This window comes from Boleophthalmus pectinirostris, unplaced genomic scaffold (assembly GCF_026225935.1).
Source record: "Boleophthalmus pectinirostris isolate CB_2022bp ecotype Guang Dong unplaced genomic scaffold, ASM2622593v1 HiC_scaffold_18, whole genome shotgun sequence".
Classification (NCBI taxonomy): Eukaryota; Metazoa; Chordata; class Actinopteri; order Gobiiformes; family Gobiidae; genus Boleophthalmus; species Boleophthalmus pectinirostris.
In genome coordinates this window covers 32,084,084-32,107,114 of record NW_026571133.1, presented here as the reverse complement: position 1 = coordinate 32,107,114, position 23,031 = coordinate 32,084,084, and the positions used below count along the sequence as shown (strand labels likewise).

The 23,031-nt window shown below is 39.5% G+C and overlaps 1 protein-coding gene across 1 annotated transcript in view; it reads right to left on the bottom strand.

Moving 5' to 3' along the window:
• The window catches only part of mmp17a (matrix metallopeptidase 17a), a 231,521-nt gene that overhangs the window by 18,047 nt on the left and 190,443 nt on the right, over positions 1 to 23,031 (bottom strand). The window contains exons 7-9 of the mRNA XM_055154141.1: positions 11,619 to 11,701; positions 8,837 to 8,989; positions 8,161 to 8,418 (exon numbers count right to left, since the gene is read on the bottom strand). Coding sequence (XP_055010116.1) covers positions 8,161 to 8,418; positions 8,837 to 8,989; positions 11,619 to 11,701 — 494 coding nt within the window. The remainder of the gene's footprint in view (positions 1 to 8,160; positions 8,419 to 8,836; positions 8,990 to 11,618; positions 11,702 to 23,031) is intronic.

Sequence of the window (23,031 nt, the reverse complement as noted above, 5' to 3'; positions counted from 1 at the left end):
ATTACAGCAAGAAGGGTCGCATTTCCACAGATATGACCTGTACCTTGGCTTTGGTCTAATGTCATACTGTGGAACATTCTAGGCCAAACACCCTCCAACATTAAATGCTGTACCTGATTGTTGTTTTCTTAAAAGCATGAAAGACATACATTCATGTTTACCACAATCAGTTTCTAAGTGTTTTTCACAATTTTCACAGACCGAAGCAGAATCAACCAAACATTAGCATGCTAACGACACAGTTCCTGTCTCACAGAGAATAAATCCCTCAATAATCAGATGCAGACAGCAGACATCAGTCTCATTTTCACTCTACAAGCTGCTTTTACAATATATATGTACTAGGCCAAATAAACAAAACAAAACCATTTAATTTTTTAACCAGCAGAGGGCAGATATGAAACCTACTCCCCCAACCCCGCATCTGTCGTCATTCAGGTTCACCTGTGCTCTCTGGTCTTCTGTCAGGCCAAAATGGCACACTATCAGACAACGGTACCACTACAGTCTAGTGCAGGGATGTCCACTGCGCGGCTCGTGAGCCACTTGCGGCTTGCCAAGCTTTAACTGGTGGCTCGCAAGCTTATACCAAAAATAGAAACACAGTCAATATATTTTCTCAAATGTGCTAGATAAACATATAGTAAACATTGCAACACAAACATCTGCATTACACTAAGTATAAATCAAGGCTTAATGAATAATTTTCCTAAAGGGGCGCCATGACACCTGCAACCAATGATGCGCGGCTCCATGTATGTACCTGATCGATGCTTTCAACTAACCCACCGCAACTCCGACCGCAAAAAAAATATGAAGATATTGTACCCGACCCGCTGTCTGACCCGCATTTTAAAAAGTAGTCCATGCTCATGATTAACGTCCTCTAAATAAAGTGATCAGCATAAATAAAGTGAGTGAAATGACTGTTAAATAAAGAGCTGCTCTAAACCTGCACACGTACAGTCTGCACACGTACAGTCTGCACATGTATGACCTACACACATATGATCTCTAAAAACATGAACCATCTCCAACGCAATATATGCATAGAACAGACTCATCATGAGCAGACATCCCTCTGACACAGAAAGAACACTCATATTCCACTGAATCATGTGTTTTAGTCCAACAGAAGCTGATGCATCAGCGCACAAGGAAAGCTGTTTTTTTCAGTTTCAGTTTTACAGTTTATGCAAATTAGCCATGAGGTTTTAAGTTTTGTTTCATTAAAACGTAAACAAATGTGCACAAGGCTGCATTAAACACATTATAATCTCAAACGGGCTGATGTGGCTCCATAGTGGTTATGGTTTATATGTTGTAAAGTTGAGTTTATTTATGCAGATTAATAATAGTAATAGTAATTATGGTAATAATTTTAATATAAAAAAGTTAGTGATTCATTGAAAATCGATTCAAGTCAATTCTCCTGATGAAAAGACTTGGTATGTTGGCGTATGTTGGGTATAAGTGGCTCTCCTCTTGATTTTACTGTTCCAATGTGGCTTTTGTGAAAAAATGGTGAGTATCACTGATCTAGTGCTATTATAATACAACAGGGGTGGGTTGGCCAGTCTAATTATGTATGGTAGCTTTAAACCCCGCCACACTGATACCATTGCCAGACGACGGTGAAAAACATGACTGTCAGGATCTAGCTGTTCAACTCACCAAAAGTAGACCGGATTTGTTTGACCAACCATTGCCTAATAGTGACATAATATTATTTGTAGATGGCTCGTCAAAGAAAAATGATAAAGGACAAACGCAGACAGGTTATGCGGTTGTGACGATTGATAAAATACTTAAAGCGGAGGCTTTGCCTTCTACCTATTCCGCACAAGCAGCTGAACTAGTAGCATTGACTGAGGCATGTAAGTTGATGCGCGATAGAGAGGTCACTATATATACTGATAGCCAATATGCCTACAGTACAGTGCACACGTTCGCTCAGTACTGGCATAACAGGGGAATGGTGACCTCTACTGGAAAGCCAGTGACACATGCCCAACTCCTGATAGAATTGTTGCAGGCTGTCAAATTACCTAAGGCATTAGCGATATGTAAATGTGCGGCACATACTAACGGAAAAGATTTTGTGACTTTAGGAAATGCATTTGCCGATAAAATAGCAAAAGAGGCAGGGGCCAAAGCTAATTTGTTAAACTTGGACCAACCTGACCTAATCACACATGACGTCTTAGAGGACATGCAACAACAAAGTACTGAAACTGAACGTCGGGTATGGATTAAAAATGGAGCAACTATGATAAATGGCATTTATGTGTGACCACAATCGAATAAACCTGTGCTTCCTCGAAATTTATATAAGGTTGCCGCTCTTTTGAGCCATGGTCCTACACACGTCTCAACAGGGGGGATGGTTGGACAGGTAAATAAATATTATACAACTTATGGATTCAATAATTACTCAAAAAACTTTTGTAGAGCATGTCTAATTTGTGCCAAACATAATTCACAAGGAAATTTGAGACCAAAAAGAGGACAATTTCCACAGGCACAATATCCATTTGAAATAATCCATATGGATTATATTGAGCTCAATCAAAGTGAAGGAAAGAAATATTGTTTAGTGATAATTGACGCATTCTCCAAATGGATAGAATTATTTCCCACTAAAAATTCCGACGCTCTGACTGTGGCTAAAGCACTGTGTAAAGACATTATACCAAGATTTGGTTTACCAGTGAAAGTCTATAGTGATAATGGACCTCATTTTGTAAACAGATTGATATCTCATATAGGTAAACTATTTCATATAGATTTGAAAAATCACTGCGCATACCATCCTCAGAGCGCTGGACTGGTAGAAAGAATGAATGGTACAATTAAAAACAGATTGAAAAAATGTATGGAAGAGACAGGGCGACCGTGGACCCAGTGTTTAGATTTAGTCAAACTATATATAAACATTACTAGTACCACAGGGCTAACCCCATACGAAATAATATTTGGAAGAGCGTATAGAATACCTCAATTTAATAATGAATGGGAAATTGACGAAGAAGCTAACTTAGCAGATTACATGAGGACAATATTAGAGAAGCAAAAACAAAAAGAACTTAATCAACAACCTTCTGTTTCCCAGGTAGAACTTGAATTAGTGGAACCCGGAGACTGGGTGTTGATAAAGACCATCAAGAAGAAACACTGGTCTCGCCTAAGTGGGATGGACCCTATCAAGTACTACTAACTACGCCTACAGCAATTAAAATAGCTGAAAGATCCACTTGGATCCATTTGTCTCATTGCAAGAAAATAATCTCATACAAAAGCAATAACGCTGAACAAAATGACTCAATCGTGGCTTAAAATTTCTATTACATGCTGGATTGTAATTACAATACTTGTGGGACCCTTTCTCCTAATATGGTATCTGTGGGAAGCCCCCAGCAATACAAACAGCACGATAACTCAAACTAAAACCGTTGTACACCTCTCCCACCGGGATAGAGGCGAAAGAAGTGTGCAACACGCTCCGAGTACTGCTGTCTCCAGCTGTATATCATGTACACTGCAGTGTAGAACAATGAGCTTATGCTGTCGCTTTTGTTTAGGTGTTCATGTGGGAATTGTCAGCCGATGCTGGGTGGAGGCGGGGGAGGGGGTCGGGTGCAAAGCGCTTTCTGCTACGTCAAACGCGTCATAGGTGTAGCAGCTTTAGTTCGTTGTCACGTGGGAGGGTGCCAGAAATGGCCATACCAGCTTGTCTAAGCCTGATCCCGTCAGATCTAAGACGCTAAGCAGGCTGGGCCTGGGTAGTACTTGGACGGGAGACCACTAGGAATTCCAGGTGCCACAGGGGGGCGCCAGGGGCAAAAAAAAACTGCTGTTGTGTCCTTATGCAAGACACTTCACCCACATTGCCTAGTATGAAAGTGGTGTGAGCGTGAGTGTTGGTGGTGGTCGGAGGGGCCGATGGCGCAGATTGGCAGCCTCGCTTCCGTCAGTCTGCCCCAGGGCAGCTGTGGCTACAGTAGTAGATTACCAACACTGAGTGTGGAGTGACTGAATAATGAACTGTAAAGCACTTTGAGTATCTTGAAAGGCGCTATTTAAATGCAATCAATCAATCAATCAAAATGCGCTGCAATTTAAAGAAAAACGCCGAATCAATCTAAAAACCACTTCGGCGACATATACAGGATCCACACATCACTCTTAGAAGGTAGAAAGCTCTAAAAAGTTGATTTTGCATGAGATGGGCCCTTTAAGGATGCTCTATGGAAATTTAAGGGTTTTTGATTGGATGGGCAAGACATGGGTTTGGATGGAACCGGTCCTGAAAAAAAAAGGCAGATCGAGTGTGTTTGTGAAGCTCTGAACCTCTCTGTCAGGAATGGACTCCACTGATGTTTTTGCTTCTGCTGATCCCACTCAGTTGCGCTGACTGGACGTCCCTGAGCAAATCCCGCGCCTCAGTTAAAAAACAAATTGTTGTGTGCTGTGTGTCCTCTGTGCACCGTGTGTTATGTACGTATATTATTTATCCGATACCTGATCGGACCTTAACAGTCGAGTCCAGATAGATTCCGCAGTCACGTGATCGGCACAGATTTCTGGTCACGTGATTGGATCGGGACAACCCTAGTCTAAACGTAGCCTTTGTATGTGGAGCGCCAACAAAGAAAATCCTGTTTGTTAAGCGAGAGGTACAGAAGACAAACAGGCTGAGCTCGCACTTTCTTGTTCTTGTGGTTTTACAGCAACATCACGTCTTGGTCGCTTTGCAGTGGAAGGCATTTCTTGGCGAACAGCTGGTGCCTTTCACTTTAGCGTTGACTTATTAAATTCGTAACCGAGGTGGAGTGAGGAATCGGGATTTTACTACGACGGCGACGAGGCAGTGTGCGTTAAGTCGATACAGAACTATAATTTGGGCTTGGCATTTCACTTATAAGCGTTGCCATAGCGATTAGATTTTTGATTTATACATACAAATCAAATATAAACATTCTATTTGCATAAACGGGTAGAATGCGGTTACGTAACTTTGTGCGTCATCGTTGCCATGGAGTTTTCTGTTCTAGAAGCACACTAAATAAAGGTCACTTCAACCCAGACACAACCAGTGTACGCACAGACTCAGCAGAGCTCGCAGATCGCAACGTGTTTTCGGCAATGGATTTCACCGGTTTAAAGCAAACCAACCCCGAAACCAAGTACGAGGTTTTGGGAGTCATCGGAGAGGGCGTTTACGGTACCGTTACCAAGTGCCGTGATCGAGTGACAGGGGAACTTGTCGCTTTAAAATGCCTCAAGGGTGACGGAACCTCCTCCCAAAATTTCCACAGAGAGTTGGAAATGTTGAGTTACATCAAGGAGGGGCTACAGTACCCAGACAGCTTCAACGTGGTCAAACTGGTTGACTGTTTAAACCATGATGGCTGTGGGTCGCTCGCATTTGAGATGTTAGATCTAAGTGTCTACAGACTCTGGCGAAAGATGAGGAGTTTCACGCTGAGCCAAATACGACCAATGGCAAAGCAGCTCCTCATAGCTCTTCATGGTCTGCGTTGTGTCGGTGTCATGCACACCGACATTAAACCAGACAACATTATGCTAGTCAACCAGAAGGAGAGGCCATTCAAAATTAAGTTAATAGATTTTGGATTGGCAAGGCACTCTGAAGAAGTACCAATTGGACTGGTGATGCAGGCAATTTCGTACCGTGCCCCAGAAGTAACTTTGGGTCTTCCACTTTGGGAGGCTGTTGACATGTGGGGTGTGGCTTGCTGTCTCCTTCACTGGTTTGTACGTAGCACAGATTTCAAGGGATTTTCTGAGTTCGACTTCCTGAACAAGATCGTGCATTTCTTTGGGGTTCCCTCAGAGAAGCTGCTGGACGTGGCATTGTGCACGTCAAACTACTTCGTTCAGGAAAACTCCAAGTGGAGACTAAAAACTCTGCAGGAGTTTACGAAGACCACTGGGATTAATCCTAGGATGGCACTTCACAAGCCTTCAGCAACAAACCTGGAGCAGCTTCTTAAAGGTTCTAGAAAGTTTGTCTCCCATCAGGAGGAAAGAGATATGGAGCAGTTTCACGACCTGCTCAGTAAAATGTTGAAAATGGACGCGGAGGAGAGGATCATGCCATCGAAAGCCCTCGATCACCCGTTCATCACCATGGAGCACTTACCTGAAGGTGATGACTACACGAAGGAGGCTCATGAGTTAATGCGTGTCACTGAGGCTGAGTTTGAACCATCACAACTAGAGGCCAACCGAGAAATTGCCGAGATGGATTTAACAGTTCCTAATCCAGTCAGTGTTTCATCAGATGTCAATACCTGGCATGTTGTCCTCCAAATCCCAAGTCTTTCCATCTCATTTGAATCTACTTGTGGTAGCTACAAATGTACCACTAGCTCTCCAGATGTGAGTTCATTTTGTGGATCTCAGAAGTCCACTAAAGATCCCCGCGCCAATGGAGATACAGGGATTCTAGGGAGCCAGTCAGAAGTTGATCCTTGCAAAATCCAACAAGATCAACTAAACATTGCATTGGAGACAGACACAAAAGACATTTTAGAAAGACTGAAAAAGGAGCTGCCTGATTGCAGAGAGATACTGAAGGACATTGAGAAGCTGTTCCAGGACAGAGAAGCTACAGAAGCTCAGATTAGCCAACTGACTCAGAAAACCTCCAGGTCCTTCTTCGGCAGGCTGATTCCGAATCGTCTCCGGGTGCTGTTTTCAAGATTATTTAATCTCCGGAAAACAAGAACAAGCAGGACAATCTTCAGGAAACCAAAATGGCTCCAACGGTTTACAGTGTTTACAAGAAGGTCCAACACATCTGGGCCTTCAGAACACTAAACCGACGAGAAGGACATCATCTCTCCTGCGACTTAAGTGACTCAATGCATCATAAAAAACAACAACACTGCTTTAAATAAAATTAAATTTTACTGCAAATTGTAGTGTATTGTTTTTTTTCTTGTATCTTAACACCAAGAAAAAAAAGAAAAAAAAAAGAAAGAAATTTCTTTCCTTCAAAGTCTAAACTTTACTCGTACCCACATGCTTTTACTGAAAGACTGGCTGTAAAGCTCTCATTAAAAAGACCCAAGCACATCACTGACAATTAGACTGAATCTTACTCTCGATTAAAATTTGATTAACGCAGCCCTAAATGATAATCATTAAAATATCTATTAATCTGAAGCAGTGCCAGAGTCATCATGTCTGAGCTATTTTAACATTCTTGCAACACTGACACTAACACTGGCCTCTTGGTGAACCTTAAGCTTATGTGCAGTATATTTAACAGCATGATGAAGGTTAAGAATGTGTCAAATTGTACCATAAATGTGACAGTTTAACATTTTCTACTTTGTGTGGACCTGTCAGCAAAGATGGGAACAATTTTGGACTATACTGTAATAGTCAGACAACTGGGTAAAAGCCTGCACTAAAACGGAGCTGACAAATGGGTGGAAATGATTTGGATGATTTGGAGCCCCGCTGTAATGGCACGACTAACTGGGGAAGAGCGTCCAAACTCTACTGTGGGCTGTCATCGGACTCCAGTGGTCAGCACAAAAAATTGTGGCACAAAAGAAAAAGACAGTATTGGCAAGGCGAGTGAGTGGCAGATACTCACTCCAATCCACAATGTAAATGGTCTGATCCAATGTGGGCCTCAATATATGTGTTATAATACCAGTGCACCAGTCTTACACACAGTGTTACAGCTAACAGTGGGTTTATACGAGTTCATAGGTAATTAGATGACTACTTCTCTGTGTTATCACAAGAACCTGGGTGAAACCAGACTACATCAAATACACACATGTCAAAAGTGGTCAAACCTCCTTGTCAAAGCCTGATCTTGTCAGATCTTATTATATTTTACACACCGCAGTACACCGTGACTGGTGTAACAGGCAGTCTGTAGTTAACCCACTCAAAAGGCTTGCTGTACCAACCTCGAACTGAGTGTTAATGAGGTGTGAATCTTTCATACTCACTACCTCCAACACAAATACTACAGTAGAGACTTGAGTTGTAGGACAACTGCTCAAGCACATGCCACTGTCACTCCAAGTATTCTGCTGTTGATTAAATCAACATAAAAACACTCACACCCCTTCCACTTTTATATATTGTGGTAGTGTTCTTGTTACTCACCATCAGACCATCTCATGGCGTCGTCCAGGCTGGGGGGCAGCCCTTTCCACAGGGAGCTGTCTTTGGGGTAGCCCAGGTCCATCCTCCTCAGGTGGTCGTCATAGCGCCAGTACAGGTTGTCCTTAAAGAAGTAGGTTTTGTCGTTGTGGAGCCACACAAAAGCAGCGTCCACTCCGTCTGTGGGTAAGCCAAAGTCACTGATGGGACGAGGGTATCCTTCCTCCACTATGTTGTCTTTGAACACCCAGTACTTCAGACCTGAAAGGGTTAATAGAAAGGGTTTAGCTAAAGTGCTAAATGATATACTCAGAACACCACATTTGATTCAACTTAATTGGGTGTCTTGCACTGGGTTGTGCCAAATCAAGCAGCTTGAGGCAAATTGTTTATAAATTCTAATTTGTGTGAATAATGCAAATATGTGAGAATTACCAAGTCTTTGCAGGTGCAGCAGGTGTTCACATGCATTTTAATAAGAGAGCCACTGTGTCCAACATGACCCGAATGCAAGAAATGGTCCTTCTATTTATTGAATAAGTCAAAGAGACATGAATTTTATTTTCTGGAGAATTTTGAAGATGAGAACCACAAGATGAATAAATCATCTCAAAAATACCTGTATCTTCTAACTTAGTCTGATATGTAGTTATCGCTTTGTACTACTTAGTTATCCTACCTTTGAAGAAGACTATCTTGTGATCTCCAGGCCTCTCGTACACTGCGTCCACACTGTCCAGGTTTGGTGGTAGTCCTCTCCAGAATCTGTGGACCTGCGCTGGCCTCAGAGACACAAGGTGCTTCTCTCGCGTTAGCCTCCAAAAATACTTCCCTGAAATGAAAACAAAACTCAGCCTTTACCACACCAGCCTCCTCTCATCTGTATTCAAGCCACGCTTCTCTCTACAACCAGGCCCAAAGAAAATGTAACAACTCATTTCCAAATTCTTCTTATTTATGATTAATGAAACCTTTTATCTCAGCATGGTGATCAATTACATCTAATAAAATCTTACGACTTCTTCTGTTAAAGATGCTCTCTGTAACTTTGCTGGTGGGAGGTTTCGCCATCTGCTTTCTCCATTTAGATGTCTTTGCTTTGCCCGAAATGTTCCACAATATGGCATCAAATGTACCTCCACGTAGGCAAGCAGGTGGTGCCACAAAGTCAATTCACAGTAAGAATGCCTGTTGTTTTAAGTTGTTTTCCAGCAATAAAACACTTGTAAAATGCAAGATAAATCTGTTTAAAGGGAATGTATCTGATTTGTGTGCACGATTCATCTTACATATTGTATAAGCTGCTCTTGCGTAAAATAAGTCTGCTCTGTTCTGTCTGCATCAAATTCTAAAGCATTTCATTGTCCAGGAATCAGGAGGTGCACTGTTAGCATGCTAGTTAGAATCAGCATGGTGCCCAAAACTCGACTCTGGGCTCTGAAAGTCGTAAAAAGGACTTCTTTCAGATAAAAACTGAAAAAAAAAAAAAGGATGTTCTGAATACAATGGGGTCGTGAGGAATATGTGGAGCACTGCAAACCGAAATCTGCAATTCCAGAGCTGAAATTATCCAAATTATTCTAAGTCAAGGTGTGTGGAGTTTAAAAATACAGTGGAGCACTTCCTGTATTACCACATGACATCACAAGGTTGAACAGAGTTTCTTGTCTGAGAGAAAAATTTTGGATTATATGCAGGATTTGTGAGTTAAACATGCGTGAATGAAACAAAACACAACTCCAGGTCTGTTTGTGATGAGGAAGCAACATTTTAGCAGAGATCAGAAATAGTGCAATATAAGCATTTTAATTCATTATATTACATTACTAAATTCTATTCTCCAATGCGGTTCCACTTTGAACATATACCATCCATAGCGGCTAATGAGCTGAGTTGGTGATTTCACGCTGTAGGAAGAAGGCTAGCGCAGCATCTTGTGTACCATAGGGGCATTTTGTTTAGAGGACACCGGCCATGCGGGCTCAGACACACTCCACACATGAGTTGGTTTTCTATCGATCGCAGGTGCCACCATAACCCTGTCTGCAGCCGCTTCCATTTATCTCACAACTCTCTGCTTCCACTTTTCAAACAGAGCCACTATCAGCCGGCTAAGTTTTCATTAAAGTTGGAATAACCTTGGTGCGATGGTGAGTTAATGCACAATATCGATGCCCACACAACCCTGTACTTGCTTGAGATTAAACATTTCATAAAGTCCAGGTCATAGAGGCAGAGATGGGGAGAGTAGCCAAAAATGTACTCAAGTAAGAGCAACGTTACTTCAGAATAACTCAGGTAGAAGTACAAAGTAGTTACCTGGCCAGTCAGAACTAGCCAGGCTGGCACCACCTACTGCCTCCGCTCAATTTCATTTCTCTCCGGCAACTAGGTCAGGAATCAGAACCCCGGAAGTGCAAGTTCGGGCACCAGCCAATCAGCGAAGAGCCGTACATTCTGTGTTGGCAACGATTCCCGAGATTTAGGATTTAAAGCCGGAACAAAGAGAATGTTTGGTGAATTTTATCAAGGGGAAAGATGTTATTGCCCTTCTTTCTACTGGATTTGGGAAAAGCTTAATATAAAAGTTAGCCCTGTTAGCGGCGCATTACATACGTCATGACCAAATAGCAGCAATTGATTAAATGAAAAAAGTACCTGCCTACTGGTGAGCAAACAAATTCTAATCCTGCAAGATCAGACGGTTTCTACAAAGTGAAACCGGCTGATGAATCAGGCTAAGCCAGAACCACACGCTTTGACAAAACTTTACAAAGACAAGTAGATCTGGATCTGTTTCCCTGATTTCAGAGGGCATGATTGACAGATGGATTAACAATCAGAGAGACCTATGCTCCGTTTTGTGTCGAAAAAAGATTTTTACAGAATCAACAATTGACACACCAAAATATTAATTATCTCAGGTAAAAGAAATTATATATTCAGTTTTGAATGATAAGAGAATTTTGAAAAGGAGATGTCGTGATGCAAATTAGCAGCTGTGGTTGGATCGTGTCAAGTTTGGACAGAGGATTTTCACGCTCTATTGGCTGGTTCCAGACCCTTTTGGATCAGAATGCAGAAGGGACTGACTGGTCAGGTAAACAAAGTAGTGGTCCAAGAAATTATTCATTATTCAAATTAGTTAAAATGGTGTCCAGAGTGACATTCTTTTCTACAACTGCAGGAGTGAGGGATTACACAGACTCACTTGTAATACTGAAAAAACAATATAATAATACTGTCTTGTATCTGTCTTAAGGGAGGAGCTTATAGAGCAGTGTCCCACCGGCAATCTGATCAGAACTGAAGAAGCTGCTTGGACGAATTGACAGACCTGAATTTTTAAAGCATGGTACATCCACCTTGACCCTTTTACGAAATGCTGTTAATATTACTTGCTTTGGTAATTATAATGAAACAAACAAATAAATAATGAATACATTTCAAAGCTGGAATACCTTTGAAGAAAAAGGCCTCTCCTCGTATTTGTGCCACTGCGTCAAAGTGAGTGGTGCATCTGTCTGGAGCATCTCGTGCCAATCTGAAAATAAAAAAATAAAAAAAATGTGTTAAAGGTATACAGTATAGGCTCCTTATATTATGCAAAATGTATGTTATAATGTTGTTACCTCCTCAAAAACATATCTACAGTTTTGTTTCAATCACAAATGTTTGAGTAATCCTTTATTATTAGTCTGTCTACATCTCCAAAACTCAAAATGCTCTCTTCCAACATGTGACATCATGAAGTAGTGGTTTTCAAATTAACAGCTACTTTTCACCTTTTATTTAGCAGAGATCAGCAATTACAGGTATGAAATGATCCAAATGATTATGGAGAAGGTGTATAGAGTTTAACAACACAGTGGAGCACTTCCTGTATTACCACATGACATCACAAAGTGTTTTCCATTTGAGAGAAGAACTCACAAAACATAAATCCAGGTATGTTTGTGATGAGGAAACAACATTATGAAATAGACCAGAAAATCAGCATAGAAAATTGTATTTTTCATACTATAAAGCACACTTAAAATCCTTTAATTTTCTCAAAAATCGACAGTCTCTCAATCTGGTGCGCATTATGTATTAATTCTGGTTGTGCTTATTGACCTCGAACAGACTTTATGTGGTACACAGCGCTCAAAAATCTGTCAGTATGGTTTAGCACGACTTCGGTAAGTCTGACAGAAGCTGACCGCATCAGCGCACAAGAAGCAAGCTATGTTTTCAGTGGTTATAGTTTATGCAAATGAGCCATGTGGTTTTAAGTTTTGTTTCTGTAAAACATAAACAAATGTGCACAAAGCTGCATCAAACAATTTATTATTCAATGTATATTTTTGCCCTTCTTGTAGGAAATTAAAAAAAAAAAATTCACCCACATTCACATCCATAATACACATTCAACAAGACAGGGAGGCAACGCTGGGCGAATTACGCCACAATCTGCCAATGGCTCGTGGACGCCTGGACTAAGGATTAGTCTCAAGTGTCATTTATTTGTTTCACTTAATGCGCCTTATGTATGAAAATAGACGAGAGAATTCAACATTACTGATACTGCGCTTTATAATCCGGTGCGTCCGAAAAATACAGTCATCTGAGTCCTTTATATTAATGTAAAGTCCATTCAGCCACTCATAATTATAAAATGGATTAAAATAACATACATTTTTCCATTTTATTTAACTTTTCAGGCCAGAATTTTGCACTACATTATACACGCACCTCAAGAATGCTGTCCCCTTTGAAAGCACCTACACTTACATGGACAATTAACTCTTTTCAATGGCGCATTAAGAACAGTCAGAGAGGAGACATAAAGCAGATCTCCTCTCAAATTAACCACGTCTTGTTCTTCAGATATACAGACATGGTGCTGAGTAGAAAACAATATTAGAAATGATCAACAGCTGTTCCAGTTCCACACGGAATCAGCGATGTGCCCTTGGACTGTAAATGATTAGACGAGATGAATATTAGACATTCTCAACTCTTCTGTGAAAATTACAGAAGAAATTTCAGGCATTTCTCTATTCTAAATTCCAGAGAACAGATTAAACTAAAGCTGCACTGTATAACTTAGGTGCTGTTTGTCTCCATGGCGATGCTATAACTTGGTGTATAATTTCCCATAGTTGGACAACAAGCTGATCTATCTCGCATGTATTAAATTAGGCCTATATGTGTTTCTATTGCTGACAATGAAAACATGCATCGCTCGCCTCTCCATAAATCTGACTTGTAACTAAGTCTTGGGGTGTCACCTGATTGTTTCCACGGAGACAGATAGCCAGAAAAGTTACACGGTGCATTTTTAAAGGTGTACTGTGTAACTTTCCCGGAGGAGGATCCACCACCTGCTTGTTTTTATGGAGATGTCACTGCTCTGCTTAGAATGTTCCACAATATGACATTAATCAGATCTACCTTACATGTATTCAATAACAGATGCTTTTATAGCTCAAAAATACTTAGAGAAAACAGGCATCAGACTGTGAGCAGGGTTGCATCTCCACAGATCTGACCTCTAACTTGGTCTGGGTTTGGTCTCCATGACAATAGAAAGGTTTAATGCCATACGGGGAACATTCCAGACAAAGCAATAACATCTCCACGAAGAAAAACATTTGACAGACCTGGCATCAGAAAAGTTACACACTCTACCTTTAATCTCTACTCTGGTTTTGCTTCCTGACAGCAGATATGATATAACAGAGGTTATACTGTTACCTAGCAACCACAATGTTAATAAAAGCCAAATCTTGCCTAAACTGCACATACTGTTGGGAAGGTTACTTTTAAAATGTATTTCCCTACAGATTACAGATTACATACCCCAAAATGTAGTTTGTAACATAATCCATTAAGTTAATTAAGGTGAGTAACGTAATCTGAATATTTTGGATTACTTGATTTGCTGTAGAGAAGCAAAGACTAGGATATCGTAACATAAGATGTTATGTCTAATAAAAGAAAATAAAGAGTCCAGTCTTTCCTTAACTGTATTAAAAATATTATTGATAGAAGAAGAGGAGACACGGTCCGCGCGGCATGGTTTAGTACTGTTAAATCCTGTTTTAGACCTGGTTTAGACCTGTTTTAGACCTGGTTTAGACCTGTTTTAGACCTGGTTTAGATCTGGTTTTAGACCTGGTTTAGACCTGTTTTAGACCTGGTTTAGACCTGTTTTAGACCTGGTTTAGACCTGGTTTAGACCTGGTTTAGATCTGGTTTAGACCTGGTTTTAGTCCGGGTTTAGTCCTGTTTTAGACCTGGTTTAGACCTGGTTTAGACCTGTTTTAGACCTGGTTTAGACCTGTTTTAGACCTGGTTTAGACCTGGTTTAGATCTGGTTTAGACCTGGTTTTAGTCCGGGTTTAGTCCTGTTTTAGACCTGGTTTAGACCTGGTTTAGACCTGGTTTAGACCTGGTTTAGATCTGATTTAGACCTGGTTTAGACCCGGTTTTAGTCCGGGTTTAGTCCTGGTTTAGACCTAGTATAGACCTGTTTTAGACCTGGTTTAGTGTCCGGCAATGAGTGGAATTACGAAAAAAAAGAAAAAGAAAAAGGGATATAGCCCAAAATGTAAAAACAGGAAAATACATGTAATGTAATGTAATGTAATCCATTTATTTTAACAAAGTAACTGTAATCCAATTACCGCTCATTGAAACAGTAACTGTAACTGAATATAGTTACACATAATTTGTACTCTGATTACGTAACTCTGGTACATGTAATCTGTTACTCCCCAACACTGACTGCACAATAGTTATAATTGGTCTAATACAAATAAATAAAATCTTTATTTATAAATGAAGATTTACACTGACTGAAAAATGTCTTCCTTACACGTAAAATGTCTCCATATTGATGACATATTCCATTTAGAGCTCTTCTTCTATTTTTGTTTCATTTCTTTTCAAATTCTTTCCACTTAACTTTATCTTGTTTTCCTTTGTTGTAGTATATTGTGATGTGTGAGCTACAGTGTCCAAGTAATTTCCCTTGTGGGTCTATTAAGTTTGTCTAAGAAGTGTAAGTCTAAAACTACAATATAGGTACCACAGGTGCTACCCCACTAACTGTTTGTATCAATTTGAAAAGCATGAGAGGCACAGTGCACTTTAACACATGTACGCATGTTTACAGTCAATTACCCACCTAAACATGTGTTAGAACACTCCCCCTGCTGGGTGCCTGTGGTCATGTCCTGGGGGCTAAAAGTGATTCAGGCCCGCACTGTGGTCAGACTGCCAATGATCAGCCCATTAGTGTGACAGGGCGGCCACTGTGAGCAGCAACACGTCAACAAAGGACCTATTCAACTGCATTAACATGACATCTCAGCATGGTGGCCAGTACAAGTCCAGATTTTTCATGTTTTGATCCGATGCTGATGGAAATAATGACCAAAGAGGACATATCATGGGGCGAAATGCATTTTAATGTGGCTCAACTTCGTGGGACATTATAACAGTTAAATCCACCTTGTTAGAAAGTAAATGGACTAAACTGGGCTTAGCGGTGCATCTTGGACTGCATATTTTGCTGCTTTGCCTTGCTGAGTTTATAATAGACTGGACTGTTACTGTAGGCCTAGCCATGCATTTGAGAGACAAATTATCACTGCTGCCATAGCAATTAACAACTTTTATTTAATTATTTAATGAAGCTATATTTTGCTGTTTTCTGATTTGGATATAATGTTATTTCCTCATAACAAACAGACCTGGATTTCCTCATCAAAAACAGAGCTGCATAGCTCTTCTATCAGACTGAAAACACTCTTTTCCACCTTGTGATATCATGTGTACCATTGTAAAATCTAATAAGTAGACCTTGCTTGAAAAAATCTAGGAAACTTTGAAAAATCTGACTAAAGTGGACAGTGGACAAGTAATTCCTCAGTGCAGTGTGCAGTAAATTCCTCTTTCATCAAACTAGGTGCAGCAAGTTAAGTGTACTTCAGTTTTCATTCATAAAACTCATGTTGTGAAGCTGTGACAACTAATCAGTCAGTTCCTCAAATCTGAAATATGTGGTAACCTTTACTTTAAGAGTAAGTTCATCTTACTTTGTAAAACCATGGAAACCAACTGCCTTGCACTGAGCAAGTAAATGTTACTTACATACACAAGTTAGAGTAAAAACAGGTTCTGTGCCATTTAGATCATCAGGTAGACAAGGATTTGAATATTATAGTCTTGGAAAAAAAAAACTTGGCACTCGAGCGTACGTGAGCGCGGCCTCGTGTATCACGTGATCGCTTTGACCAATCGGAGCAAGAGGAGCTAGAGCGAAGCAAAGCGCCGGAGCTAATGATTATAAAGTGTTTTTTAAGACAACTAAAGGATTTTAAGAATTTCAGAAAAAGTTTATGATCTAAAATTAGGTAAAAATCCAAATCCAATATTTTTGAAAGCTGTAGTTGCCCTGTCAGCTGAACACGAGCAGTTTGTGATTACATTGTGTTCTATGAGAAAAATCTTGTCTCAGCCATGGAATTTTTTTCCGCTGAAGTTCCAGTGAGTGGCCACTACATCAACTGGAGGTAGCTACAAGCTAGAAATACCCTATCCAGTTATTTTAAAACATCCCTGGGATGATCAGGGAATAAGTGGCAGTTATAGGAAAAACAGTGAGGTAGCAAAAGGAGGACCGGAACAGACTGGGAAATGGAGCTGGACTCTCGGCAATAATACGTCACTGTTGAAGTTACTTGTCTCATTCAAGTTGACCTTAATCTAACTGACAAGTAATGTGCCTTTGTCGCCCTGAAAGAAACTGTTACTTTACCACCATCATTAAGATCCACAAATTTGTAGCTCTGAGTAAAGTAATTACTAGCTGAATGCAAGTTAACCCTAGTGTTAGACTTCACAGTGTAATACAGGTGCTTCACTGCGTTTTTAAACTCCATACACCTTCACCAGCATCATTTGGATAATTCCAGACCTGGAATTGCCAGTCTCTACTGAACTAAAGGTAAACGGTGGCTGTTAATATGAAAACCACTGCTTCATGACATGAGTATTTTGAGCTTTGAAGATGTAGACAGACTAATAATAAAGGAACCAAAACACAAATTCAGGTATGTTTTTGATGACGTAACAACATAATCACATGGCTTAAAGCTCATAAGAGTCAATCTTGATATACTTATGCTTAAAAAACAAGCAAGCTCTCATATTGTTTTAAAAGAAGTAGGCCTATAACAATCACAGCTGAATCTAGGTTGCCTAAACCTGCATACAGAGGACACATACAGGTTTTTCTCATTCCCAGTATATGGACAGGCCATGTCTCATGTGGAAGCTCAGAACCTCCAGAATTCTCTCCCTATGGTGCAGTGGCTGCACTAGATTAGATAATGACCATTCAATAAAGTTTCAAATGTAGAGATACAGTGAGACAGATTTGTGGTGAATTTTGTTCAACAGAAACAAGTGAATCCATAGTTTTTTTTTCTTACCGTTTTTTATTTTGTACATTTTTGGCAGGTTTCAGGTAAACTTTCTTTGTTATTTGATGTACTAGTACCCTGTTTACCGGACGTGTTGATATTAAATAATCTCTCACAAGTCAAACTTAAAGTGGCCAAGCGAAGGATTTTGTTGTCAGGCCTCATGGCAGCTAAGAAAATGGTGGCCACTTGCTGGAAGCCACTACATTGTTTGTCTATTCATACTTGGTCATTAATGTTTTTGGATATAGCCCATCTAGAACTCTCCATAGCCAGGGTGCATAGGGCCAAGAGTGACACAGTTACCCTATGGCATGTTTTCATTAAGTGTCTCCAACAACTTTGTAGCAAACCTTTGCTTGGGTGAGGCTTTGGACTGGACTTTTTTTTCTTTTTGTTTTTAAAGGGCCCGTCTCATGCAAAATCTAATTTTCAGAGCTTTCTACCTTCAAAGAGTGATGTGTGGGCTTTGTATATGTAGCCAAAGTGGTTTTTAGATTGATTTGGCAGTTTTTTAACAAATTGCAGCGCATTTCTGCCAGCCTCCCACGTGACAATGAACTAAAGCCTCCTACAACGATGACGTGGCCAGCTACACCTATGACGCGTTTGACGTAGCAGAAAGCGCTTTGCACCTGCCCCCCTCCCCTGCTTCGCCGCCTCCATCCCGCATTGGCTGACAATTTCCACATGAACACCTAAACAAAAGCGACAGCATAAGCTTCTACACTGCAGTGTACACGATATAATAAGTTTATCTACTAGTGTTTATTAATACTTTACCAATCAGTAATTTTCAGCTGATGCCAACGTGGTGCTTGCGCTTCGTGCACCTCAAAGTTCTTGTCCTATTCTGGGGCCAACTCATAAGGCTGAACAAGCTGTATCGCCATGATGAATAAAAGTTTATTCCTGCCGGTATTTCTCAGGACGGGCAGGGGGATGAGCAATAGTTGGTCTTTCATATTTCCTGGTCTGTGACTGCCTCCAAGAAATCAGTAAGATTTCATAACTATTGTGTAATGGATGTTCCAAAATCCAAATTGTGCTTGTATATGTGCAGAAGATACAACGTGAAAAGAGTTATTTTGCAAAAAACAACAATTTTGGATTGCAGTAATTGTGACTATGTATGTGTGCAAGCTGTACTGTGATTATTTCAAGAACTTCAGAACTCATAAATGTACAGTTCACTTAATGTGATTAAGCAGCAGTTCAATAAAAAAAAGTTGATCACACACAAAAAAAAAAGTCCAGATACCTCAAATTTTTACTCAAATACAGTACAACTTTTACTTTGTTACATTCCACTGCTGCCTTTTACTATAGCGGCTTTATATATAGAGGCTGTGTAGCTTTTTAATCTGAATATGTTGAAGGGTATCTACTAATCCTGGGGCTGCTGTACTTTGGTCTGTTGTCAGCGCAAATCGAAACTACACGGGTTTGATCACTCCTTAAGGATGCTGCCCCCTCTGATCCCAATTAATTTAAATACCAGCTCCTCCGCGCTGCAAATCATGTCACGCAAACGTGGTAAACAAATGCTAACATGAGCGTAATCTATAGGGATAGCCCCACCGAGGGTTAACGCAGCTTTTAATATTGAATTTTTCTCTTGCAACTTGGTAAACATTCTACGCTTGGAAATTGATTTTTTAATTTTTCCCATGGCTGAAGTCACGATATCGGATGCGGGAGTGAAAAGTTTGGAAGAAAGGATATTGCTAGTGGGTTCTTGGGTCAGCGGTACACGGATGTCTTATGATAAATGACTGTGAGGAGTGGGAGTGCATGTGTTCCGGGTCAGCGGGGGCCGTTTTATTCCTATACTGGACAGAAAGAGAGCGAGGAGAGAAGAAAGGAGAGAGGGATATATAGAGACAGTAGTAATATATAGAGCTCTGAGAAATGGTTAAATGTGAGAACACGAGAGGTATGCAATAAAGTGGGTAGAGATGGTGAGTAAGCAGTAAGGCCAGGGGAAGGCTGAGCACGTGTGGACTGAGGAACACGAACGGGATCCAATAATAAGACAATATGTTCTCTAGAGCAAACAAACAAGGGCAAGAGAAGCAGTGGGAGATATTACATTACCAGAAGTGGGTAGAGTAGCCAGAAATTACAACAGAATACTTCAAAATAATATTACTCAAGTAGAAGTACAGCTAGTGGTCCAAGAAATAACTCAAATATCGATAAAGTTTGTCTAAGTCTAAGTAAGAGTAAGATGTATTTGGGAAAAATAATACAACTACTATGTCTGTGTGTATATAGGAGACTGTGGTTGAGGAATAGGAGCGGTATCCAATAATAAGACAGTGAGAGAGAAGCAGTGGGAGATATTACATGACCAGGGGTGGGTAGAGTACAGTAGCTCCCAAGAAAGAGTAATGTTACTTCAAAATAATATCACTCAAATAGAAGTAAAAAAGCAGTGGTCAAAGAAGTTACTCAAGTAAGAGTAACTTATTGAGTAACTGTCAGAAGTAACATCTGATTTATAATTTTAAGTTAATGCCATTGGAAGGCAAAACATTAAATGATGCACAGAATCCGGTATTTTCAACAGATAGACACAAAAATGAGAAAAACTGCATTATATCTGAACAGAACACAAATGTTCAAATCATTTCATATTGTCAACTTAAAGCTTTTGACACTTGTAGACTTGTGGGAGTGGGAAGTCTCACCAAAACTTACTCAAGTAAGAGTACTGCTACTTCAATAAAAACATTACTCAAGTAGGAATAAAAGTATGCTGCTAGAAAAATACTCTGAAGTACAAGTACAGTTTCTTTGTTAATGTAACTGAGTACCCACCTCTGTATATTACTGTATACAATGATTAAAAACATAAACATATTTCTGAAATGATTGAAAAATCTAAAAAATAATATAGTTTTTTTTTTTTTTTTTTCTTTCCCAACATTGTTTATTGAACATTTTTAACATTAACAAACAAACAGAGTACACTGTCTTGAATAGTACCATCACAGGTATGACAGTAATACAGGAGGACACATCTGAATGTCAACATCCCACAACCGGCCTGGCCCGCGGCTCGCTGAGGCTCGGACAAGTTGCATCTCATGTGGTCAGAAAAAAAGTGAAAAAAGTGTAAAGAAAAGACGTCAAACTTAAAGAAACGCTCGCGGTAGACTTTTTCAAAATAAAAGCCAGTGAGAAACAGATGTTTACAATAAAATAAATAAATAAATAATAAAAACTGCATTAATGGCGTTAATATAATTGTCGGCGATAATGACTAAATTAGTTAACGCAAAATTAACGCGTTAACATGCCCGGCCCTGGATAATAATAATGGTTAAGTAAATAAAATCGATAGTAGATAAATTAAATCAATATTGTTGTTTTCTTTTAATACCCTACACTATGTTAAATTTACTTTTTGGGCCCAGTTATCAACAATACAAAAGTTGTGTTTGGATAATTTGTGCAGAAATTCGGAAAATGATGCTTTTATAATAATTGCAATTTGAAACATCACAATAGTCAAATAGCAAAAGCTGGAATAATTTGGCAGAAGAAAGGCTAACCCTGCAGTTTCGTCCGCTAAAAGCAAGTTCTGAAAGCAGCTGAATCTTCTGTTCGTAGAGCTGTTTATTTTTTAACCTTTCATAAAAACCTTAAAATTTTGAACTACGATCTGAATCTTGACATTCAAACAAAAACATCAATTAACATTTTACAAGTACAGTTTTATTAACTAAAATTATGCAACCCTACGATTATTCTCGCTTCTTGAAAATACTTCTTCATAAAACTTGATGTCATGTGGTGAATCTATGAATCTCCTCTGTGTTTTTAAAGTTCCTCTATTACGCAAAATTGACTCTTGTGAGCTTTTACCCATGTTATTATGTTGTCACCTGATCAAAAACAAACCTGGAGTTGTTTTGTTTCACTCACACACGTTTGAGTAACCCTTTATTATTAGTCTGTCTACATCTCCAAAGCTCAAAACACTCTGTTCCACCTTGTGATGTCATGAAGCTGTAGTTTTCAAGTTACCATCTACCTTTAAACAACATTATAACACAGATCAGAAAACAGTGTAACATGGACCCCTTAAAGTCAATTTACAGGTGTGTTCAAAATTGTTGGTCCCCCTCTGGTAATGAAAGAAAAATCAACAATCATCACTGAAATAACCTGAAACTGATAAAAGCAATAATAAATACAAATTTAACAAAAATGGTCTTACGTACTGTAAATCAAACATTGCTTTTCACCTGTGGTTCAACAGAATCATTAGAAAAAACTAAATAATGAAACAGGCCTGGACAAAAATGATGTTACTCCTAACTTAATATTTTCTTGCACAACCTTTTGAGGCAAACTCTGCAAACAAATGATTTCTGTAACTGTCAATGAGACTGGTCCATGTTCAGTGTCGTCTCCATCATGTCTCCAAACAGCACAATGACAACATGTCGCCCTTTAAACAGGAAAACTGACTGAGGACAAGTTTGAAGACACATGTGATGCTAATTGAAGGACACACCTAAGTTTAACACGTCCATATTGTCTAAGTATTTACAATCTTTTCTAGGGGGTAACATCATTTTTGTTTCATTAGTTGTTTTTTTTTAAATAATTGTGTTGAACAACAATTCAAAACCAGTGTCTGATTTTCATTGGTTATTTTTCAGTAAATTTTTATTTATTATTGCTTTTCTTAATTTCAAGTTATTTCACTGATTATTGTTCATTTTTCTTTCATTTTAAGAGGGGTCCCAACAATTTTGCTCTACCTTTACCAGACTCATCTTAAAGTTTTATATTCCTCAAATAGTACAAAACACCAAAACAATCCATAATACGATGACTTACTGACATGTCATTTGATCTAATTATACGCTGTCTTTGTTCTCATGGTGCAGTGTTGTTTACTGCTATTTAGCTACAGCATATTGCCAAAAATATATGGACACAAATAGAGCTGTATACTGCTAAAAGCTGCCAGACTTTGTTGTTCGGATAACAACACATAATTATAATGTGAGTAAAAGTAAACTATTTAGAAAAACATTATGCAGTATGGGAACAGCCAAAAATGCCAAGCTAATAACAATATAATCCCCTCTAACATTTCAGTATTGCTAGGAAAGGGCTAATTGTTTTCCGCTTTTGATTTTTGTATTTAGACAAAGAGTGGAGTCATGGCTGTGAAAATCGACTGCACTGAGCTAAAGAGATATTCTGGTATTTGTCATGCATAATTAAACACATTCACTCATTGTCAGATTTTTCAAACGTGACGGTTCAGTGGGTCCATTTATTGCAGTTCAGAAGTCAAGTGTGTTCTTTTATCTCGGGGTTGGCTGGTGGTTATTAGATCTGGTTCGTTACTGCTGTTTGGGTCTGGTCGTAC